The sequence below is a fragment of the Vairimorpha necatrix genome, chromosome 5, assembly GCF_036630325.1.
Source record: "Vairimorpha necatrix chromosome 5, complete sequence".
Taxonomy (NCBI): Eukaryota; Fungi; Microsporidia; family Nosematidae; genus Vairimorpha; species Vairimorpha necatrix.
The window spans coordinates 434,224-460,439 of NC_088820.1; the positions used below are offsets into that span (position 1 = coordinate 434,224).

A 26,216-nucleotide genomic window follows, 5' to 3' on the forward strand; every position below is an offset into this window, starting at 1 on the left:
ATATGTTCAAAATTTATCTTTTGAATATAGAAAAATATGTTAAATATTATTGTAAATTTTTGTTAACATAATTAATCTATAAAGTATTAGTAAGTAAATATTTGTTATAAATATTTATTATGTTCTATATTTGTTATAAATATTTATTTGTTTAAATTAATATTTACATATCTTCTTCATTATCATTCATAAACTCGCCACTATTAAAACTACTCTGTTTAAATTGATTACTCCCTTTAGATACCATCGGAGATTTCCCTAAAACTATAGGCATATTTTGATACAATTTATCACTCGAACTAAGCATTCTATCAAAAACATTATTCATTTCACATCTTGGAACAACATAAACTAAAAAATCAAACATCTCTGACGTCTTTACCGCCACAGAAATATCTCCTATTTGTAATATTCGTCTTTTACTTTCTTCCGTATTAATCCACGCTCTCAATGTGAGTTCTTCAACAAACTTCTCTGCTACAAGACTGAATATTATTGGCACCTCTTGCGCCACCATTCTGACTCCTTCTTCTACTTTCATAAGCCTTTTAATTCGGGCTAGTGGTAAAATAACTTCTTTTAAATTCATTCTGTCGTCTGTGGCATTTATATAAGTCTTTTGCCAAAATAATTCTAACTTTTTGTCTGGGCTTATATTCGAGTCGCGCATGGGAAAATATTTATTATGGGTTTTATTATAAAAAAGAGCTGAAACTGTATGTTTTAAATGATCATATTTACAATGTAAAACATTTTAAAACAAAAAAAAATATAAGTTTTATAATAAATAAATAAAAAAAATAAGTGCTTAATTAAAAACGGTATATTAAATTATAATTTAGACAATTTATAACTACATTTTGATGTCTAAAAAAAGTAGATTTTTATGTCATAAAATGTAATTTCAATTTTTCAGAAAACCAAACTAGTTAGGTTGTACAAAAATTTTGTAAATATTGTTTTTTGAATTATATTTGATTTTGTAAATGTAGTAATTTATGACTTTTAAAATTTGATGTCTTTTCAAATTATGACATTTATTTTTTAAAATTGTTCCAATCATTTTGACACTTTAATATATCAAATGTAAAAGTTTTTGAATATGAGATTTTTACTTTCATATTAATTTTTCACTTAATTGTGTTATATTAATTTTTTAGTTAACCTTAATACATTTCTAATTATCTTGTATATGACAGATAAATACATTTAAAATGATTCTGTATATGACAGATAAATACATTTAAAACAAAAAAATGACATTTTTAATATAAAAATAAATCAAATATTTACCCTCAATGAAAATAATCAAATTAACGGAAAATATCTCCAATCTTGACACTTCTGCATATGCAGAAGATGATAAATTCCTTGTATTTGATATTGATGGTACTTTGTACAAAGAAAATAAAGAACTAGTCTCAAAAAGGAGATTAGCGCAATGGAAGCATCTCAATAGAGATCTAAATATCTCATTCGACGAATTCGAATCTAAAAGTAAAATTTATACAAAAAAATACGGAACTAATTATAAAGGTTTTTTAAAAGATTATAAAATAGGTGAGGATTTAATAAAAAATATTGATAATGTTTACGGGGAGATTTCTGATCATCTTACTGATCCTTCAGCATCAATCGAATTATTAAAAAATTTATCGAACTCGCAAAAGCGAGTTCGAATATTTTGTTTTTCGAATTCTACTAGTAAACAATCAGAATACACTTTGAATATACTAAATATTAGTAAATATGTTGATACATTGTTTTGTACTGGGTATTGCACAAAAAACGAAATCATAACTAAACCGATGGTCGAAGCATTTGATTATGTTAACAAAGTAGTACAAAATAATGGTGATAAAAAAATTTTATTTTTTGATGATAATGATATGAACATTGAATCAGCTAAAAAATCGGGATGGATAGCAATAAAAGTTGATGATGCTGATAATATAAATAATATAGTGGAACGGGAAATAAAAAACCATTTTGGGTGACATAATTAAATATTAATAAAATTTTAAAAAACTATTTTACAAAAAATATTCAATAAAATTTATATGATTAAAAGTATAGTAGTATAATTTGTAAGCCAAGGATTTATTGTTATTGATACAGCCTCTAAAATGTTCGACTCCAAGTATTGTCAACTGCTCCTCGCGCCACAATTTTGCTCTTAGATAATTATTTTTTCGTATGGTCTAAAGATATGGAAATTTAAGTCCTTTTCAAGGTATTCTATTTAATAAAAGGTCCAATTTGGTTGTATATATCAATATTTTTTAATGTATTTGTAAAATTTATATATTATACGAGCTCAAGTTCCCATATACAGCATCGTTGTAGTTAATTCTTCGTGTATTAAAAACAATTCGTCGGCAAATAGATAGTATTTTTTAAATTTCCGGCAATTGTTATTGTAGATTTTTTAAAGATGTAAATTTAACTTATATGTTAGAATCTTTATATTTTTTTGGTGCAATATCAATTGGAACCCGTATTAGAAATTTTAAAGGTTTTCTATAAAAAATAACAAAATTTGTTTAAAATGAAGTATTTTTGAATATGGAAAATAATTAAATTTAATTTAAAAAAATGAATAATGCATAACCAGCGTATCCCTTACTTGTATTGTGCTGGTAGAAATGCGGATATTCTCCTTGGGGATCCAAAACTTATCTTCAGTCTATTATGATCATTATCAATGATAGTTAATTATGCAGCATTAGACAGATTACTGGAAAGGAGCATAGGACTGTAAATCTCGTCGTCAGTTTCGTAAATTGCAACGATCCCGAGACACAATACCACCAAATTAAAAGATTTATGTTTTTTTCCCAAAGAAATATGCGGTCTAGACATGAAACAAACCAGGACCAACACTATGAGTACCTTTTACTTATTCTCTGGTCTTATCATATACCGAAAAATTGACCTAATAAACATCTTCTTTTATAATTTAAAATAACTCGTGTAGTCTCTCTTCATAATTTTATTTATTTTCCTTTTTTTAATTTTCAAAGCGGGTTCCAAACGGTCATGTACAATATATTTAATTGGTTTCTCAGATTTATGGTGAAAGATATGATAGACGCAGGCTTGATTTTAGGGTTTACAATTATAAATATGTTATAGATGAATTATGTGGTTTTTAAATCGAATTCGCAGCACAATGGCTTTAAATTCTTTACACTGAATCTTAGGTTTCGACCATAAACTATATTCTCGTATTATTTCATTGATACCAGTCCTCTTATAATATAAATAAATTTGCAGGAGCCTTCTTCAAGACTATTTCATTTACTGCCTCGATTTTAGCATACTCTGTGTCTTTCATGCATTTTTCGTGATTTCGATTCCAATTCATCACAAGTCTTTACATATGTAACTGTAATGCATTCATACCCAAGCATGTGGGAATTTTGATTTATAATATATATATATTTTCTCTTGATTTTTCGTCTAGATAAGATGTACACAAAACTAATATACACAAACGAAAAAATTAAATACATTGATTTGCAAAAAACCAATCTTCAAAAACTGTATATTTATTGAAATTTTTACATGTAACTTGAAAACAAAGAGACAATTATTATTGACCAGCATCAAACACGTTAAGTATTAGTGAATGTGCAACGTTCTGAATCTGCGAGCTAGAAATACAATGCAGGTAATATTAAATTAAAGTTAAAGGTTTCTAATGTTATTATATCCTAATGGTCTTGTTTGTAAGAATTTATGTGATGAGATATTAAGAAACTTATAGAAATATTTGAAAATTTTGCAAAAATGATATTTGCAGAAATTCAAATAAATGATCCCAATAATTTTTAAATAATTTATTAGATCATAAAATTTTTTTAATGAAGCGTATTTTATATTCTTAGATTTCTATTTCAGTCTTCGTATACATCTCTTTGTGAGTAGAGATGATCAGATTCTCCGTCCCTCGTCTTTCCCTATCGCTTCCAAGATCTTCTGATCTTGTATATTTCAATGAGATACTTTCAATAGTCTTTTTCAGAATAAGAGATTGGACATGATAATTTATCAAAAAACAATATATTAACTTAATGAGTCAATGGGTTTTTTAAATTTATTCAAATTTTGCTGATCAATCACAAAATACAAAAAATAATAATATCAAATAAACTTGTGTAAAATAATTGAGCTACTTAATACAACTTTTAACTGCAAAAATATAATTATAAAGACCTTTTTTTGCGCGAAATATAAGGCAGGTTTCCAGCAATTTAATAATTTTTTAATGTAAAGGCAGATATAAATATAAATTTGCTCTAGTGCCATATAACATAAGAGATAAATGCTATTGATCCATTAAAAATAAAGCAAAATTTTGTAAAACAGATATGTTTCTATGCAGTATATGGAAGTAAAATTCCGATATAAAACTTATTAATCGAAAAACCATCCATTGTTAAATGCATACATTTTATGGTCTTATTAATCCTGTTTATTTTCATCCATTCGCTGCTATATTAATTGTGAAAATAATGATACCAAAGACATAAAGGCCGATTTTTCATAAAAATCTTTTTCTTTGCGTGCAGGGAATTATAGAAGATTTAAAAAAACATAAACTAGAGATATTTAGTCTCAAAAAAATTAGTAATTAATTTCTCTACAAGTTGATGGATTTGTTTGCCTAAAGAATTCTGAACATTTTATTAGAAAATCTTAAAAATGCAATACTAAAATTTATATTTTTTTAAAAAAAATTTACAGCCCCATAAATGTTTTCAGTCCTAATATTATTCATTTTGAATTTACAAAAATCAACAGCAACCCATGAGAATAATGAAAGTATTTTAACACAAAAAAATACTTACGGAACCAATGAAAATAAACAACTGAGTTTTATGAAGTCGAACTTGACTACATTAAAAACATGGATTTAGGTATTAAACAATCAATAATCGGGATGATATACGACGTTGTTTTAGAAAAAATGAGGTTTCCTATATTAATGCAACATAGCTGGCCAAAAGAATTAAACGAAAATGAATATGAAATTCGGAAAGAAGACTTGCATTTTGATTTTTTTATGCAACTTAAAAGTCATTCTGGTGACATTAATTTCCTTTCGTGCAAACAATTGGCTGTTAGCAAATTATTATTGGCTCTTTACAAAAATATTTCTAAGTTATATATTAAGTTGTTAAATTTTATATTTTTGGGAATAAAAGTTAATGTTAATGATGCGAAAAAAATTATTGATGGATTTGTCCAAATAAAAATGAATGAAGAAAATAATTTATGCATTGAACAAGTTTTTAAAAATGATGTGTATGAAAAACTTGATGAATATATCATAGATAGTAATATTGAAAAACTAATATGAATACTCTGATAGGGAGGATAAAATATATAAATATTATTTTTTCTTACAATGTTATATTCTATATTAGATTAATTTACCCTGTTTATAATATAACTTTTTAATGTTTTTAATAAAGCACATCGTTCTGTAAACCAACTTCTTTCATTTCTAAATAATAACATCTCTTCGACAAATTTATTCAACAAAAACTTGCTAGGTCAATAATATATTCTTAAAACTATAGGATTTCATGAAGTTCAAATCTGCCTTTAATTTGATTCAAGAAATTTGAAGTCTCATTATATTAAAAAATGTGTCAATGCTATCAAAAACAGTTATCTTAGCAATTTCAATTTGTAGCATACATGAAAAGGAAGATGTAAAAAAATTACCCACACATTTTTTCGACAAGTATAAGTATTAAGGCTTAAAAAAACAATACAATTATTAAAACATAATCCAATTCCATAACGACTGCAAATAAAACTATGTCATTAAAAGACTTTTTTTTATCCAAGTAATCTATTTTTATTGCAAAGTGAATATTAATAATGAATCTAAATCTAAGAAATACAATTAGCGTTAAATATTAAAGCATAAAAAATGAATTTTAAATTAGTCATAGGCTAAGGATTTCCTTGAGCTAGCTTAATATTTATATAGTTATATATGCGCCAAAATACACACTAAGTTGTGTAAAATATAATATAATTTATCTTATACGCATGTGTTTTATAGTTTGCGTTAATAATGATAATATATTCCATAAACTTTAATCTAATGTCTATTCATTCCTCAAACTTAAATATATTTATAAAAGAAATATATGCTCGATTTTAATCAATTAGATAATCTTTTTCATATAATGTATTTTCTATTGTACATAAAGATGTGTATAACATATTTAATATGTTGCGTTTGTAATTCATTGGAATAAAATTGTATACCCGTATATGCCTGTAAAAACATGACCAAGAGAAGGCCGTATGAAAGTGTTTTTAGGTAGATTTATAAAAATTTTATATTTAATGTTTCTAGGATATAACGAAAAATCGGCGTATAGGTCTGTGCCTGACTTTATTTCTCTCTTATGGATTTTTATAGAGAAACGAAAAAAAATAATTTTAAAAACATTTATCCTAAGAAAACTTTAATAATTTTAATAAAAAATACTCTACGTAACTCTTGATATTTTAATATATTGCGCACCTCTTCTCCATTTAAATTCTCAAAAAAAAAAGTCGGAGTCTCACTTTCTTTGACCTTTTTTAGCTATTATATCACATTTAAAATGTGATCAGACTTCTCTATTAAATTTGCGGGCTCTCCTGCTTCGTTTTTAAAACCAGCATCGTAGATTACAGCGCGATTATCATCGTTGATAGATTTTACTACTGTGTGATCTGATTTATGCCTATCAGTTATGCAAATCGTTTCGTTTTTCATGTTGTTTTTAAAAAACTGAGCCAATATCTGAATAGTCCGGTAGGTATTGTCTCAACTCTCAATTCTAACGTCGCTCGTCTATTGTACCTACCCACCATGCACAGTTTTTGACTGTGTCATATCTTTCTGAAGGTGGTTTGACATATTTCCCTTTATTATAACCGTTTCGTCGCCTATGCCACTTTTTCATTCCTCCTATTTTTTTTGTTTTTAATGTTTTCCTTTTTTGTTGTTTCGTATAATTTTTTTATAGCCCTGAAATCACTGGAAGCTTGCACACAAAATTTTTTATTTAGGTATTGTGTAGACTGCTTTTAAGTTAATGAATACGTAATATACAAATAATTATTGTCAGGCGACGAACCTACGCCGACAATAAGAATCCACAAATGTGATTAATTCTTATTTAATATAAATGTTAAGGATGATATAAGTAACAGGTGAGTAATTAATATTGAATACGAGCATTTAGAGAGTTACTTTTATTTTGGCAATTTACCCTTTTCGGAATAGAACGTCGAAATGGTCTATTCCAAATATTGCCTATTTATAAATTTTACAGCCCTACCCTTGATCATGAGTGCAACTAACAATCCAAATATATCTGTATGTGATACTTCGTCTTCTATTTTAGATCGCCCTCGTGTCTGATCACAATTATGTATAGGTATTCGGGGATTCGTAAGTGCAGTTTTTTTTAAAAAAACTCTCATTTATGTTCCACATATCGTCTTTTCTCTACACTTAAATGGTGACAGTTTATGTAGGAATCGTCCGACGTTAATATAATCATGCTGAAACAACTAGTAAATCTATGGTTGTATTTAGTTAGGGGACCATCTTCTAGCCAACATATTGACTCATTTGGGCCTTGGAAGATTTTTGACCTACTGCCAAGCGGCCCTAGACATAACATAAGGGTAAAATATTTTGGAAAAAGAACATTGAAAAAAAAAGTACAGCTCAAGAATGTTAATCCGGCCGATTAAAACAAATCTTTAAAATTTTGATTTTTGTGGATAAAGTTCGAAAAAAACATTTCATTAATTTACGGCCTGTGCCCGGATTCAGTACGTAAAAAAAATAGAGAACGTCCAGGCACAGAGCGTTGCGATGAGAAATTTATAAAAAATTTTTTTGAGAAAAAAGGACCACAAAGGAATTGCCGAAAACGAATTAGGATTTTACAGTATGTTGTAAATATACTTTCTTGCTTTTTTGAATTGTGTAAAATCGTAAATCGGAGGAATGTTCTCTGTAAAATATAACCCTAAAGTATAAATTTTACATAACTACTTAATAAATATCAAAAATGTAATTTAGGATTCATAATGATTTTCCGAACCTCGTAAAATAATCAAATCTTCCTATGTGTAAACTCATTTAAAAGGCTTTAAATATATAAAAATTTATATATAGCAATATGTTGGCTAATAAAATGGAATGATCTAAACATGAATAAATATTAATTGTTACGGAATTTTAGTAAAATCAAATGACTGTACATATATCTACGCAAAAACAAATGGAAGAAGACTACTTTTGTGAAATTTGTTATATCTGAAAAAACTTAAGCACCATAATACTTTTTATAAAGTTTAGATTTAAATCTATTTTTTTTCTTTCAATCTACTTGAAAGATATATAATAATGTTTTTTGACCAATTCCCTAATCATAAAAATAGGTATATGGCCGTTTGCAACCCGCTTTGAAATTTTAATGGACCCACCTTTATAAAAAATGGCAAAATTGGCAAAAAAATGTTTGTTGAGGCAGATGGGCTTTTTAGTGATGAAATGTATTTCTACATGGAAAACAAAGTAAAGTTTATTTTGGATTTATTTGATGCTGAATAGGCGTGCGCCTTGCTCATTTCTGTAACTAGTAGAAATGCTGCTATTCTCTTGAGGTTATGCAAGATAATGTATAACCTGTTTCTATTGTGATTTCTAATCAATGTGTAGGATATGAGGACACATTAGACAAGCAAAGGGATGGAGGACAGTACTATTAATCACTCTATCAATGATGTAAAATTTAGGGATTCTGAGACACAATACCAAATAATTTATTTGGCGTTGGCTCATTTCAAAAAGAAATATTCGATCTATATATGGAATAAACAATGACGAACACTATTAGCACATTTTACAGTTCCTCTGGGCATTCAAAATCTCCAAAAATCAACGGATAAATTGTCTTCTTTCGTTATTTAAAATAAATCGTTAAGTCTTTTTTTTTATAATTTTTTTTATTTTTCCCTTTTTTTTATTTTTCAAAGCGGGTTCATTTTCCCAAAGCGGGTTCCAAACGGTCATGTACCTAAAAATAATATCATTAAAGCGATAAAGAAACTTTGAATATGAAAAAACATTGTGTCGGGGAAGAACAAAATGACAAATTGCCTATGTATTAATAATTACGTTAAGTTTCTTAAAATAAATTAATTTTCTTTTAAATTTTACATTTCTGGTAAATCCAAGAACACAAAGACCAAATATATAAAATTTGAATGTTTTTGTACAATAAGACATTAAAATACGAAGTTTTTTTTTTGTAAATATTAAAAAATATTAAACTAGTATTGTCAATATTCGAACTCCGTAAATAGGTGAAACAATCAAATTGAACAAAAAACAAAGAAGGAAAAAGGTAAACTGCAGAGTCTAGTACAGTTTAAGGGAAATGTCCATTGACAATTTTTATTGGCTCAGGAAATGTAAAGAAGCGGGGCTTATGTCTAATTTGCAGAACAATTATGTTGCGAGTGCGCTAGCTAAACATAATACTACAAGAATTTTGCTATAAAAGCTATAAGTAATTCTAGAGAAACAGGTTTTTTTATTGACCTAAAAAGTCTTTTGACAAAGCCCAAGTAAGTCGAAATTTGAATGCCTATCTTGGAAAATATGCATTCAAGAGTGGAAGAGAGCATAGAGAATACAAAGAAGATAAGATAGATGACTTCGGCTAACAATAATATATTTTGATGATATTTGAAGAATATATAAGGACGAAAATTTCCCAGTATGGTACCTTATGGGATTATATATGTAGAAATTAAAGGCGTCGAAATCGATTACTTATTTTGGCGCTACTTAAATTCAAAAGTACATGGGATAAAAAAAATAAAACAATTATTCTAACAATAGTATTTTGATAAAAGTCTCTGCATAAGTTTCAGTATTTCTTTTTTAAATTTCTAGATATAAATTGGAACTCGTATATATTATCCTATATTTAACTCATGATTTCTCTTCTTGTTCTCAATTGGGTCTTAAATGACTTCAAAGATTGTCTGTTTAGTTAATATGTTGTTCATGCTGATTAGTGAAGCCAATACTATAAATAACAACTTCATGAAAAAATCCGAAGTCGCGAACAGCAGAACGTAAGAAGCAAAAGCATCAGCTCCTATTGGAATTCCTGCAACTATATTATCCCTATAAATCTTTTATTATGGGGCAAACATATGAGAAACAATTTTAATAATCAGTTGTTGCTATCATTGTTTGCACCTTTAACCATATAGATTGTTTAATGTATATCTTCCTCTTGTGTATAATTCGTAATTATACGACCCTTACATATTGCCGTGTCGTCGACCTGAATAGTTTTTCCTATTCCCCTATTTTTACAAAAAATGTATTATTTCATTTTTTTTTAGAAAAAGCCCTTAAAAAAATGTGGTATAACTCGGAGGCCTCACATGTTGCCGATGCCATTGAGTCAGTCATTTTGATCCAGCATTGAAATATTATCAGTTGTATGTATGCGGGCATCCAGGACTTTGCAGTATAGCGACATTTTAGGTCTTTTCGTTTTTTTGCAGCTTTTTGTACAGTAAAAAGAGACTCCTTCCGAGTAGTTTTTAGAATTTACTTGGTTCATAAAACAACCACATTCACACTTTAGAATATTTCTATATAGTTTATAACCTATAATACAATTGGCTGCTTTTCTTCAACAAATATTGTGCTTAGAGATTTCGACTTGCATTAGGGTGTAAAAAATCAACATGTACAAAATCTCTTTCCATAAATTCACAATCATTCAGCATTTAGAATTTTTTGTACAATGTTTACAATACATGTTCGCGATTTTTTTCTTTTTAAGCCCTATTTTATTATTAATGAGCGCCCTAATTTCTATACTGGTCAAAATTTTAATAATTTATCTAATCACATTAGTGGTACTTCTATAGGTCTTTAGCATGCTGAATGCTCCATGCAATTTTTTGAGGAGGATACAATGAATGCATCATTTATAACTACTCTTTTATCAATTCATAACTATGTTCAAAACATTTTGTAGATACAACATACTTGTAAAAGTTTCTCTTAGTATATGCCTCCCTTATTTCTACGACATAAATAGGATACACTTGAGAAGATGAACACATAAAAAGTAATTCGTTTAATCGGCGTGTTTTATAGTGAAAAATATAAATTATTCATAATATAAAACGATAGATAATTGTAGAGCCAAAAATGATTATTAGACAAAAACAAACTTATAAAACCATCGATGTAAGTATAAATGCAAACTTTTAATATTTGTATAATATTTCTACTAATTTATTATGCAAATCTATGGCCAAATCTCCCTCCAGTAAATATACTAATATGTCTTTGTATCCTATTTTTAAAATAATATCACAGATTTTATTATCATATTCGACATCTCTAACCCTCGAATTTACTATATTTTTAAAATTTTCCAACAATAAATTTTTTACTATATGGGTTTGCTGTTTTTTATTCATTGTTATCTTTTCTTTAATTTTATCAGTAAAGGTATTTTTGATTTCATCTTCATATTCACTAATCAAATATTCAGATAATGCTTTTTCAAAATTTTCTACTAATTTATCTTCAAAATTTAAAATTTTTGGTTTATATTTTTTTATAGAATATTTAAACAATTTTTTATAATTTTGTATCTGAGTTGACGAAATAATATTTCTAATAGCTATACTGACTTTTTGTTTTAATTCAAATTCCATTTCACTTATTTTATATTGTGTAATCTCCAACATATCTATATTTATTGTTTCGTTTAGTAATTTTTCATAACTTTCTCTACATAATTTCTGTAAAACTGTTTCATAATTTTTTCTTGATTCCAACATTTCATTTTTGTCTTTTTCTTGTATTCTACTTATTAGTATATTTCTATCTAATTTTTTTATTAAATTTTTTGTATTCCTTTCTATTTCTTTTTTGTCGAAGCCCAGATTGTTCAAAAATCCATTTTTCATGAAAGTATATTCATTTCCATCTTGTATTATATAAAAAACATCATCGTTTGTAAATAATGTCATCATTTTCAATAAAAAATTTTCAATGTTTTTGTTATATGTTTTAATATCAGTTATATGAGCATCTATAACATCATATATTTTTATTAAATCAATTGAGTTGTTGCCTTCTTCTGATATCAAGTTTCCAATGTTTATTAGAGTTTTAAATATTGGTTCATTGAGAGCCTCTGTTTTTTGAATGAACCTGTCTGCTTCTAAAAACAAACAACCTTTCATGATAAAACTACAGATATCGAATCTTTCCGAAAGAGCTTTTATTAGTTTTTCCACTAAATATATATTACTTTCATTGTTTTCAGAAAACTCTCTTTTTCTTATTATCATATTTTTTTCGTCTCTGGTAATCTCCCCCAAATATTCACCTAGGTGAGCAATCAATATATTAAGTACTGTGCCAGGTTTGTCTAAAATCATATTTAGCAGGAATTCAAATCTGTTATTTACTTTTAATAAATGGTAAAATAATTCGAAACCAGGAAACTTATTTTTTACCACTAAATAAAAAAATTGAAAAATCATTTTAAATTTGTCAAAACATTTTTGATCGATAAATTCGTGATTTTCTTTGGAGTTTGCATTTTTTCCGACCAAATAAGAATTAGAACTAGTGTAACTAGAAAATGTTATTTTTCCATTTCCGATCGTGATCTTGAAATCGTCGTAGTTAATTTCGTTTTCATTAAAAACCTCTACAATGTCTTCGTCATCAAAAAAATCTACAATCGTATCAAGGTTCACATTGGTGTATAATTTTTGCACATTATTGAATATTATACCATCAAAATTGTCTGGGATTGGATGTATTTCAAAGTACAACTTTTCGGCCTCATGTATACTGATATTGAAATCAAATCTACTATAACCATATTTGCTATAAATATTCGAATGGATACAGTGCATATTATCTTTTTTTAAATAGGAAATTATTGGAATATAAATATTAGAATCACTTGCATCATTTTGTTTTTTAAATTTTATCATTAAGTGCTTCTCGTCATGATAAAAATTTTGTTCAAGAAAATGATCAAAAAATATTTCATTATTTTGATCTTTGATATATATTACAAGATCTCTCATAATAGGATAGTTTAAAATATCTTCAAACGAGTACTTTAGTATTAAAGTGTCAATAAACAATATCATACTGTTATTTTGAATTTGTTTGTCAATCTCTTCAGCAATTAGCTTTACTGATTTTTCTCCACATTCAATTTCAAAAAAAAAAGCTAAATTTTTAAATTCGAAAATGCACATTCTAAATATATATCACAATTTATAACATGATCTCCGTCAATGTAATTAATTGATACACTCCAATAACGTTTACTATTATCAAAGATTATATATTTTTTGTTCCTTATTAAATTATTTAAATAATGACTTAAGTTATCATAACCGAGGTTTGTAGTTGTAACAAATAAAATTGTAAAAAATAAATTCATATAATTCATATGGGGTTAATTTTTTAATAATAATATTTGTCGGTTATCTTGTGTCATACTATAAGCCTTATTTCCTATATTGATGGATGACGCGCCATAGAATGAATTGTATAGTATTTAGTCAACGTATATATAAGGCTATGTTCAGAAATAACAAAATTTTAATTTGATACGGAAACATCTTTTAAGTCGACCGTTTGTCTGCAATTGTGTGATGCATTTGAGTACAATACATAGACAGATGTCATGCATATCACCTGTCACACGTGTTCAAAAACATGTTAATCATTTCAAGCGACCCATCAATATGAGTCACACAAAGAAAGAAACAAACAAACGAAAGTTGTATAGTTGTAACTGCTTTCGTAAATACGCCAATATTTGTAGTTTAGTATGACAGCAAATAAAAAGTTAAAAATGAAATATAAAAGAAAGGCTGTCTTCGAAGGGTATGGAATATATGAGAAAGAAAATTACCAACAATAAAAGAATCAAATGTAAAAGCTATTTCGAAAAATACTTTAAAATGGCTATATCGCCGAAAACATGACAAATTGCATCAAAAAGAATTGAAGATCTTAGAACGGTGATATTTTTTAACCGACAATGAGGTTATATTAGTTGCTATTACGCTTTCAATTAAATTTTAAGAACTGAAAGCTCCGTCCGTAAAACGAACTTTGGATTCAGCAAAATTGATACTATCTATATCGCGCCGAGTGGATTTCCCCCAGACAGCAAATTATATCTTTAGGGGAGGCATCATCTGAAAACTATGAAAGGCCCATATTATCATCCGCATCCTGCTCTTAGTCATTTTCACATCTAGCCACCAACCGAATTTTATGTTTTGCGTTGACTTATTTTTTTTCAATAGCATTGCCGCCTTAGCTAAAAGAATATAGATGGGCATTCACAAACTTTTCCTACATCGTAAAGTTTTTTTTAGTGTACCGAAGGATCACGCTTTTAGGACATAAACAGGGTTTTTTTTATTGTCCATATAGTATTTTATGGAGTTTGAAATAACAATAAAATTACAACATCCTTGCTAAAAGTACGTTTTATTATAAAACTAATTTTTTGAGAACCACATTTCTAAATAATCGGTTTTTATTGACAGAATAAATTAAACATTTGAACAAATGTAAAATTTTTAGTAGTACAAAAACAAATGCCCCTCGAGAAACGCGAACTCGATTTCTTTTGCATAAAAAACCGCTTCCGAGTACTAAAATAGGACATTCTTGGCGATCCCGTAATTTATAGACGTTATGGAATTTATTGACACTTAGCACCGAGACCTTTGAGTGAAACATATGACGAAGATTAATCTGTCGTACATAAGGATAAATTCTATTTCTAAGAAATGTGCATCATTATAGACTTTGTAAATTTTTTTAAAAAAAAAGTAGCAGAACCTAAGATTACATAGAAAAAGATATAGATCAGATAAAATAAATTTTTTTTGCAAGTAAGTGTTAAAAATCTCTTATTGGCCTAGATGAATTGGATGTGATCCTTTTCCAATTGTACTGTTAAATTATTACTTACTTAAACTCCACCATATTACATACCGATGCAGCAATCTCCGCCTTGCCCATTGAACTTGGCTCCAAAAGTCATTTTTCTATTTATACCTTTAATCGCGTTTAAGTGACCTCACGGCTGATATACCTAACAGGCATGGTTTTTTAAGCCCGAGGAGTGACAACATTATGCTAACTCATAGGTCTCAAAGAACATCTGTTTCGCACACTAGGGGTGTACAATCATTACAAAACAAGCCAGGTATTCTCAATAGCTGCCGACCTTAGTTCCTCCCACTAGATTCGTTTGCCGGATCACATACCCTGTAGAACAAGGTCCAAAAGGACTTCTGTTGCTTTACTTCGTCTAGTCTTTAGTTAGCTTTAATATCACACTCTAGAGTGCACCTGCCATGGGCTTCAATGAGGCCATATCCACCAGATACTTTCATGTATTATAAAGCCACTTCTAAAAGTTAGTGCTTCTGGCATTAAGTCTGTTCCTATACCAGACACCAATTCACTTATTTCTGGGCCCATACAGGTTTCATTGAATCAACTTAATGATTTTGTAGACATTTTCATCCTCTGAGTTGATCCGACTGCATCATTGAAAGTAGAAAAAAATTTTGGTAGCCCTGACATTCGAACTTAGCATTGTATAATTATAGCGTCGCCTTCTACATCTATGCTAAAAACTATTTTGAAGTTTTTTGTTAATTGTGATTTTTATGAAGATTGATCACCGCAATTTTCTTTCATAATGTTGTAATGGTAAGATCCAAAAACGAATAAATATTTGACTATTGCAATAGACCGAGCAAATGTTCTATTTTAAATTGGGGAAATTAATAAAAAAAAATTTCCTGTATTTATAACACCACAATTTTTGCATTTAAGAATTATGTCAATACTTTTAAAACACATAGAAAAAAAATCTTTTTGTTAGTGTATTGACACATTGGTCGCTTACACTTGCAGTTTAATCATACCTCTCTAAATATGTAATACTCTTTGGGCCCTCTGTATTTTTTCAAAATATATGATTATTTTTATGCTTTAAATACCTTGTAACGAGTATACAAGCATTTTTATTGGGCAATAACTAGATGTTTTCCAATGAGAATATATACTATGTAAAATAAATCAGTGTATCTATCCTCGAATAAAATAAAGTTTAATATAAAATACACATGAATTTTTAGCTATCCCTCTATATTTGTATAGGTGCCCTTAGCTCAGTGGTGAAGGCGATGATTCCATTGAGCAACGGCTGGGTTCGATTCCCGTGGCAATAAAATAGTTTCTACTTTCTATGATGCAGTTGGAACAACTCAGATGATGAAAATCTCCACGATAATCATTAATTGATTCATTGAAACTTGTGTGTGTCCAGCCACAAGGGGATTAGCTGCTATTTAGAAACGCACCTAAAGGCCAAAAAAATAGTATCACCCCCTTGGTGATTTAATGATACATAAAAGTATCTAATGGGTACGGCCTAGTTGGAGCCCATGTCTGGTGCACTCTAGAGTGGGATCCTAGAGCCAACTAAGAGAAAAGACGAAGTTAAGCAACAGAAGTCCTTTTGGACCTTGTTCTACGGGGTATGTGATCCGGTGGACGAATCTAGTGGCAGAGACTAAGGTCGACAACCAATGAAAATACCGGGCTGGTTATGTTGTGATTGTACACCCCCTGTGTGCTAAACAGATGAAAGTAGGGACCTTTGAGTCAGTACGATGATGTCTCTCCTCGGGTTATAGATAACCATGCCAATAAGTATATCTGCTGTGAGGTTATTTTGGTGCAATTTGAGGTATTAATAGACAATGTTCTTTAATATCCAAATTTCAATAATATAAGAAAAGGGTTCTGCGCTTAAAAGTAATTTAATAGGAGTTTAAGTGAGTAAGAATTTAAGTAGCAGTTGAATGAGGATTAATTTTGAATCCCTCTAGTCCCTACGTAACTGATATTTTCAACTTTAATTATAAAAAAATATGACAAAACGCGCCGAACAAAAAGTATTTTCTCAATAAATTTTTTTTTTAATTAGCATGGTAAAATAAAATGCAAATATTTTTTTCACAAAAAGCATTATGTGAATACTAAAACAATTTTCTATCAACGAGTCAACTATTGAACATGTATTAGATAATTCATAAGTTATATGATTTAACCTCACTTCTAAGTTTGTTCATAAATTTTTTTCATTTAACACAAAATTATTTGTGGCTAATTTAAGAAAGAAAGCTGATTTTGTATAGATGCCTTCTTTTTTGTTGTGTAATTGCTTTGTCTAGTGATCTGGGAGAGATAATATAAGATACTTGATGTGCTAGAAAAAAAGCAAATACGATGTCTCGTTGAAGTTATACTAAGGGGGTTTTGTATCTGTCCTGTATTTAAAAGAGTTTATAATTTTAAAAATTGTGATGAAGTGGCCTAATCATAGTAGAAAATGTCAACCACATCGTCTGTCAATAGTTTTATCACTGACGACGCGGCTACTCAACATTTAAACAAAATAGTACTTTAGAAATGTGTTTATAATTGTAAAGTCATTAATAGTTAGTAAGTGTTCATAAAAATTTAATATAAAAAGAAGTTAATGTAAAGGGTTGGAATACAAAAGCGACAAAGAAGCCATCAATAAAAATCATAATATAGATGGTTATTCAGAAAAATATTATAAAAATAGTATCGTTCCCATAATACAGGACAATAATATTTTTCTGAATAACCATAAATATTATAATTTTTATTGATGGCTTCCTTGTCGCTTTTGCATTCCACCCCCTACAACAAACTTCTTTTTATATTTTATTTTTAATTTAATTATTTGCATAAGACTTATTAACTATTAATGACTTTACAATTATAAACACATTTCTAAAGTACTATTTTGTTTGCTTGTTGACGCGCCGAGTCGTCATTGATGAAACTTTTGACAGATGATGTGGTTGACATCTTTTATTACTAATTATTAACGATATTAGACGAAATCAAAAAAACAAGTAATGCAGTATAAGGATGCGTAATCTAAGAGCAATGACAATAAGGCTTTATCAATAAACGTATGCATGCTTAATATGTCATTTAAGCCATCTTCAAAAATATTTGGACTATGTAGCATCCTGAGCGCGCTAGATCTTAAAATAATTCCTTTTGCAAAGTCTGATGTTCATCGAAATCTTCAACATAAACAACTTCAGAAAGTAGCTGTTTTTTGTTTAAAATCTGTAAAGCAATAGCAGAAAAGAATCATAGATTTGAGTCTTCTTATTTTATATGTAAAGTGTTCCGCCTGCTTTCCTATATATTCAAATATTAGTATGTTAATATTATTGGTTTAATACAAATTAATTTAAAATTCGTCAGGAAAAAAACCAGTTATAAAAAAAGTTATTATCTAATTATAAAGATAAAAATACATGTATTAGAATTAATTATTGTGTTTTTATTTACATATAATCACGCAATGAATAATAAAATTGATTTCAAAATGTAAACACATGTTTCTACATAAATCAAGAATTTTCAATACAGCAATATCTACAGTACTTTTTTTGCATTTGAGTTTAATACTATAATATAATTTTGTTATCTTATAAACTTATATGTGGTTCAATGTTTTAAAGACATAAATCATGGAATTAAGATTATAATTACTGCTATTTCTTTATAAAGCACAAAACATGATTTTCTTAATATATTTTGGTAAATACAAAACTTTTATATATGAATCGCAATAGTATTGCGGTAGAATAAGAGTTGTTTTTTTGCTTCAGTGCATATATTTTATCCTGATAGAGCTAATATTTAGTCATATTACTTAATGCAACCACTATAGCTGTGGGGGAAACATGGCTTATGTGATCGTGTCGATTGCCTATATAAATATTTGATTATAAATTATTATAAAATTTAAAAATAGCCTTAATGATTTGCTAAAAAACTATGTTGTCTGTAAAAGCACTTATTGTTCACATTTAAGACTTATAAAACACATCTAAAAATATTGTAAGAACAATTAAGAAAGGAGAACACTACAAAATTCTATTTTTAATAAATAATTAGAGGCTAACACAATTTTATTTTTTAATTTCCTTTAAATACTAGTAAAAATTTTATTCGATCGCATACTATCGTTTTTTAGGTCTTGTTCGTCAGATATGGGTAAATGTATATAAATTTATAATATTAATGCTACCAATGCATTACACTGATGCGCAAATGAATGGCTGGAAAAATCTAAATCTTGTTATTTGTTTATATAGATTAACAATATGTTGATTGCTAATAGAAGGATTTCACTGTGCTAATATGTTATAGTTTAACATAAAATGAACTATCCGAGATCTTTAAGATTAAAATTACATCTAGCCACGCGAAATTAGCAAATATACAATCTTAGAAGGTTTTTATGCAGAATTAATTTTCAATATAATAATGTAAGTACACAAAAATAGTATTGACACAAATTATGTGATGATTGCTAATGAGGTAATAAGTTAAGAATTAACAATATATACATATATGGTATAAATATGAAAAAATATGTTCTTTTTCGTCTATATATAAAATGATGTGATTATAAATGTTTTAATCACCAAAGAAAGGTCAATATTCAATCATAAAAATTTTATTAAATGTGTAACATCAAAGAAAAGTTTTTTAATAACTCTTTATTAAACAAATCGCGAAATTTAGAGGGATGAGTATTGAGAAAATAAGAGCCAAATCATTTACTAAAAGACAGAATCTAGTAAGGCTTAAGCTAAAGGCTTAGTATTTTATTGATTTTTTATTTTCTATTTTATTATATAGCCCAAATGATAGGCAATTTATTCGCTCATAGCATTTACTAAAAAATTTAGAAGGTATGGTGATTCTAGGTATTAAACAATTAGTCTATCAATTGCTGAAATATTATAAAATCATTTCATTTTATTTATTTTTGTCGTTGCTTTAATTGTTTGTAGCTTTTTGTCATGTTTGTTGTTTTTTTATTGTATAAAAAATTAATAGTATGACAACATTTTCGCATAGCATAATATCAAATAATCGAAGTAAATTTTCAACCTTTGAAAATAAACAAAGAACATTGCGCTACATTAATAACTAATTTATATTTTTTATAATTAGCAATTTCTTTAAATTATTAAGAAAAGTTGTAAATACTACTCTAAGATTTAAATTAAAATTTTGATTTTAACCTCCGTCATACATATCTACAAACTAGATATGGCCCGTGTTTGAGTTTTTCCATTTTAAATTTTTATATTTTTTGTTTGTTTTTTAATTTATAATATTTGTAATATTAAAAAACGAATATTTTTTGCACGATCGCAAATAACTTCAATTTAAATATTCGTATTTATGTCATAAAGGCATCAAATTTACCAAAATTTAATTAATTTTAATCTTATAAAAGAAAAGAAAAAACCAACCCCATCGGATGTTTTCTTATTTAGAGTTTTTATTTACATACAAGAAAAATCCGCTGCTAACAGTGTAAACAACTCAGATAAACCTTTACAAGAAAATATCGTTGAATTGCATGAATATGAAAATTCTCACATCTAAGGGAATAATGGGAAAATAATGATAATTTTTACAGTTTTTTAGATGAAATGAGATTTCCAAAAAATCCAACCTGGTTGGCCAAAAGCACCTAACTGAGGAATATGAAATTCTACAAGAAGATTTAGATTTTCAAATATTTTAAAAAGCTCTTCTTAACAATTCTGATTAAGTAGAACATCATGCCAAAGGAAAAGTTGTTTGTATATTCTCTTGCTAATCAGCTTAAAAAATTGTGTAAAGCCGCCTTATAAATTGATTTTTGAGAGAAAAAAAGAAATTCTGAAGGTATTAAACGATCTGTAAATACATTAGTTGCTAGTAAATAAGACAAAGAAATCAATTTATCAGATGTTCAAGAAAACAAAGAACAATGTAAAAGAACAAATTAATGATATAATCAATACAATTTGTATCATCATAAAAAATAAATTTATCCTTTTAACTATACGCGTCATTTATACTCGCATGTTGTTGAAACAATTTCTCATCTTAATTGTCTCGTGTTCTATTTATTTCATATGTTCATTGGTTTGCCCTACTTCAGCAATATCCTCTGATGTTCATCGAAATTACCTTTTGAGGGATTCGTAGTTATTGGGAATATTAGACTATATATTAATAGCTTTTAAAATAGGTAAATTTTAATGTTTATGAAGAAAGTCGTAATTTTTTAGTTTTGTCTATATTAATCTAGGTTTTACTATTGAATATTGCAAAATCTTATTAAATAAATGTGGCATTTAAATAAATTAAATGAATTATATTATAATAGATTTATTATTTGATTCATAGACCAAAGCTTTAAGACTTAAATATATATATGTTTTTAATTTTTTTTTGTCTAAAACACTCTTCTGCTTTAAAAATTCTAAAAAATGTATGATTCTGAATTTTTACTAGCATAATTACAGCTTTTGTTCATTATTAGCTTTAAGGACAACATATTGTTGCAATAGTAACCAGATTAAGTCCTATGGGGACAAACATTACAGATTTTATTACATAACAAGTCGTAGCGATGATTCATGCTCCTTTAGTGGGGATGGTTTTTTTTTGATGTAGTCCTGGACCTTGAGAGCGAATTTAGACAGAATGGACTTGATATAAAAAGGATTTAGTAATTTTTTACTTAGATGCTTAAATATGACTCATAAAGGTTCTGTATAGTTGTATCGTGTTGACATCAAATTATAATGTATGCTTGCCATTTTAAAACAATTTACAGTTCGTCTTTCGAAAAAAAATAAGACATGATTTATTATCATAAATTGCATATCAATTGCTTCTAACCCTTAATTTTTACTAGATAATTTTTCTGCAGAACTAGCACAACAGTCGAACGTAATTTTATCCATATAAAAAAAAAAAACTAAAAAACAAATATTGTTAGCAAAGAAAAGCCACCCAGCAAATAAAAACTTCAACAGCCAATAACTTGTGATACACTTTAGCATACCATAAAGGCCTTGCTTGTAGGAGAAAAATGTCCCTTAGGATTAGAACCACAAACATTTCTGTCTGTGACCTGCGTTCAGCAGGATTCTAAGAGAATAACACGTCTGACCCACTCGTCAGTCAAGAACCTAACTAGTTCAACGTAAATGCTACGGCACCAGCAGCTTGCCATACCTCCCCCGGGTAAAAGTGTGTTTTTTTTCTTCTAGATTTCTCTAGATCTGTTCTGGCTTACAAGCCTTTCCTTTTCTCGTATAACGATATATCGTTGTACAATCATCTTGTCTAAGAACTCTACTCTTACAAGTAGAAACTTACTTTTATCAAAACAAGCTTTTATGTCATTGATGTTACCAATAATCATCTTAACTAGCTCCTCTTTTGTTTGAGTTAAAGATCTCAACTCAGATATTTTATCCTCATATAGAGATTTTGTGTTAGAGAGCGTCGGACAGTCTAACAAGAAGTGTTCAAGGTCTTCTCGTTGTCCCTCACATAGGAAACAGTGAGTCCTATAAAAGAAGGAGGGATTCTGTTGGCATTGGCCGAAGCAGAAGACCATCTGGCTAAATTACACCGAAGCCTTGTAATTCCCGATCTGCTTATTGTTTACTTTTGATAGTATGTACTTAATCTGCGAGTCACAGATTCCATACTTATCTGCTATTAGAGCACCTAAGGTGGTGTTGTAGAACCCCTTGCCTCAAGTATCTCTAAAATCTTGTTCTTGCCTATAATGTAGGCAATGCTTTCATAATAATTCCTGATATATCTTTTACACCAAAGCCTAGTCCTCGAACTCCACGTTGTTTTCCTTTCCCTCGGAGGTTAATTAATAAATTCCGAGATAATAATTTTATTGTGTTTCCACTTCTTTAATGCCCTAAATCTACTTAGGGCCGCCTGTATGTGAACTCTATTCATACAGAGTTCGTCCATTATCCTATCTAATGGCACTATTTTTGTTCGAAATATCATTCGGATCGCTTTTCTTAGGATTCATTTGATCTTACCAGACCTTATACTAGACATCCTTCATATTTCATTTCCGTACATTAGTGAGGAAAATAGCACATTTTTTATTAATATATCTTAAAAGCATTATTAATGCCTTTATTTAGAAGCTTTGGTTCCAAGACTTCTAAAGCTTTTTTGCCTCTGAAGGCTCCATCTCTTACTAAGTGTTCTTCTAAAGTAGATCTTTTTATAAGAACTCCCAAATACCTGTATTCGGCGACTTCACCGATTTTCCAAAGTCAGTCCTGATAACGACATCTACCGACTCGGATCTATTATTGGCATCCCATACTAAGATACCACTTTTGTCACAGTTGATCTTCATACGATTCTCAACTGCTCATCTGCTGATTTGACAAAGTTTGTGTTTCAAATCAGCAAGAGTATTGCCTAGAACTACGATGTCATCTGCAAACATCAGTCCGGGCAGGCTTATATTTGAGCGAGGAATGCTCACTCCCGTTATGCCGTCAAAAATATCATTTATGAATAGATTGAACAGCGTAGGAGAACAGGGGCACCCCGTCGCACACCTTTTTTGTAGAGATATCCACTACTTGTGTCTCCGTATATACGGATTCTAATCTTAGTATTTCCATAGATATCTTTCACTGTGTTTATAAGATATCTTGGAATACTATACCTTTCTAGCTTATTAAATAGTAGCTCATGGCTAACATTGTCGTAAGCTTTTTTAAAGTCAATAAAACATAGAAATGTTTGTTGACTTCGAAATTCTCTTCTTTTGACCACCCCCAGCAAATTTGCAATCTGATTCATACATTCTTCTCCTGCTCTAAATCCGGCTTGGAAAGGAGAAAGAATGTTCTTTTCTTCAACAAACTGTGTAAGTTTGTCGTTTACTATTTTTGAGTAAATTTTGCTTATTGTGTTAATTAGCGCAATTCCTCTATAGTTGTTGAGATCTGACACATCTCCTTTTTTATGGAGGCAAATCATGTCAGCAGCACTCCAGCTAACAGGAGGGCTGTCTCCTGTTAGTATTCTGTTGAACTTGTTCACAAGGAACGGAAGTAGCTTTTTATCTGCTAAACTAGGTTTAAGTAGTGCCTTGTATAGCTCGGTTGGAATCTCATCCGGTCCAGCTGCCTTGTTGTTGCCACAGTTATTAGTGGCTCTCAATAATTCCTCCATAGTGATGTTCTCTGAAGTATCCCTTTCGATATTTTTTTGATAGACATTTTCAACGTATGAGATTGAGTTAGCTAGATTAGCGTAAAAGTCATTGGCTATCTCTAACTTCTTTTTGCTTGTTATGAGCCATGCCTGATACATCTTTCAAGCAAACATTGTCTAATCTAACAGTGACGTTAGAAGAACTTTTCAACCATTTCCAGAAGTTTCTGGATCTGTTACTTTTATAGAGCTCAATGCCCTTGAAGGCCCAAAGTTTGCTCGATCTTTCCGAACTTTTATCTTTGTTGCCTTAACCTTATCCTTCAATACCATGTACCTATGCACAGAAGTTACGGACCTATTCGTTAGCATACGCTTAGTGAATATCTAAAACTTTTAAGACATTTACGTGTCTCCATCTGATGGGCAGTCCTTTGAATGTCCCTACTTTACTGTATATCTTGGAGGATATACAAACGTCTTTTAAACTCTAGAGAGTTCATCTAGTGTATATGTTTTTTCATTCAACTTTCTTGGAACCTTAGCTTCCATTCCTGAATGCTAAGTTTCTTCCTATTGTAGGCAAATGACCGTTCTCTCACTGGAGAGGAAGAGATATCATTCTCTTCAGCAAGAGATGATCACTTACTGTCCATCTTTGAGAAATTGTTATTTTATCGTTGTCCTGAATTAAGACCCTAAATATCGTATCAATACGTCTTTTAGAGACTTGTCCATCACTCAGGATTCTTGTCCCTGATAATCTGTTATAGTTTATTGCAGGGCTTAACCCTGCGATAGCAAGCTTCTTTTTAATAAAGAATCACTAGTATTCATATCCCACATCACTACAATCTCCTTGTAGTTTCTTTTATCCTTCTCAATACTAAGAAGGTTAATTACTTTTCTTTGAGTTTCAGCCTTGCACTCTCTTTTGTAGGACGTAAATATTGACTATTAAAATCTTTGTCCATCCCGTACTAGTTTTGAATTCAACGACAGTTTGCAGAATTGTCGTCATCCCCTTTTTTGGAACATCTTAATGCCCCGTCTTTTCTGACTAGAGTCATTAGACCCGGCCGATTCTTTCCTATGGCTGTTGTCTCCACCATCATAACTTTTCTAGTCTCGTAGAACCTAAGGATTTCTTCCAAGTTTCTTGGAGACATAGAATGTTGGCTTTTCTACTTTAAAAGGAATTCTAAATCCTCCTTCTTTCCGTAGAAATGGATGATGTTAGGACTATAGAGCTTTGCCTTCTATATCGACTTGAATCTTCTTTTATTCTCCACTTTATCACGAATTGGAATTTCTTTTAATATTTCTAGGCCAAGTATATCCATGGCTTCAGAAATTTCTTTTTTTCTTGACCTTCTGACTACGCAGAAGATGAAGTTGGCATCTTTTCTGCGATTATTTCTAGTATAGATAAGAGAGTCCGATAATCCCGTTGACACTCTGTCTAACTGTTGTCGGAGTTCTTCTCCTTTGATATGGTTGGCCATTGTTTTAACTGGACACAACCCCTTTTGAATGCTTGTTCTCAGCATTCTAGCTTTTACCATGATATAGACATGAGATTTAAATCTCAGTTTACATCCATTACTTTTATTAGTAAAGTTACTAACTTTTGGTGAATTGTTGGGTAGAAAATAATTTTTGGTACAGCTAAGAAGCCGTATAACTTGTTTTTTATAAATGAATTTAATCAGGGTATGTTTATTGCAGTTTATATTTATAGTTTAACAAGGGTAGGTTCCGCGTTAGCGTCTCCTGCTTAAAGGTAGCTTTGTGGCTACATAGTCCTTTCCACATCAGCTTCGTCTCCTCTCCTTCGATAGTCCAGAGAAATGCTTTCTGGCGTCTTCTTTAGCGTGATCATCTGGATGTACACTTCTACCTATTTAGGGATTCAAAGTCTTGTGGTATA

General features: G+C 29.2%; 5 protein-coding genes across 5 annotated transcripts; 2 read left to right on the plus strand and 3 right to left on the minus strand.

Annotated features, from left to right (window-relative positions):
- Positions 1 to 163: 163 nt before the first annotated feature.
- Positions 164 to 670, minus strand: VNE69_05057 (CCAAT-binding factor complex subunit HapE; the record flags this gene model as incomplete). The annotated part of the gene is made up of 1 exon (XM_065473535.1): positions 164 to 670. One exon carries the CDS (start codon positions 668 to 670, stop codon positions 164 to 166), a length of 507 nt encoding a protein of 168 aa, XP_065329607.1.
- Positions 671 to 1,298: 628 nt separating this feature from the next.
- Positions 1,299 to 1,997, plus strand: VNE69_05058 (suppressor of disruption of TFIIS (SDT1); the record flags this gene model as incomplete). The annotated part of the gene is made up of 1 exon (XM_065473536.1): positions 1,299 to 1,997. One exon carries the CDS (start codon positions 1,299 to 1,301, stop codon positions 1,995 to 1,997), a length of 699 nt encoding a protein of 232 aa, XP_065329608.1.
- Positions 1,998 to 4,945: 2,948 nt separating this feature from the next.
- VNE69_05059 (uncharacterized protein) lies at positions 4,946 to 5,365 on the plus strand (the record flags this gene model as incomplete). Its single annotated transcript, XM_065473537.1, has 1 exon — positions 4,946 to 5,365. The coding sequence occupies one exon, from the start codon at positions 4,946 to 4,948 to the stop codon at positions 5,363 to 5,365; it is 420 nt and encodes a 139-aa protein (XP_065329609.1).
- A 5,975-nt stretch (positions 5,366 to 11,340) lies between these two features.
- VNE69_05060 (uncharacterized protein) lies at positions 11,341 to 11,715 on the minus strand (the record flags this gene model as incomplete). Its single annotated transcript, XM_065473538.1, has 1 exon — positions 11,341 to 11,715. The coding sequence occupies one exon, from the start codon at positions 11,713 to 11,715 to the stop codon at positions 11,341 to 11,343; it is 375 nt and encodes a 124-aa protein (XP_065329610.1).
- A 13,830-nt stretch (positions 11,716 to 25,545) lies between these two features.
- On the minus strand, positions 25,546 to 25,791 carry VNE69_05061 (endonuclease reverse transcriptase; the record flags this gene model as incomplete). Its single annotated transcript, XM_065473539.1, has 1 exon — positions 25,546 to 25,791. The coding sequence occupies one exon, from the start codon at positions 25,789 to 25,791 to the stop codon at positions 25,546 to 25,548; it is 246 nt and encodes an 81-aa protein (XP_065329611.1).
- Positions 25,792 to 26,216: the final 425 nt, after the last annotated feature.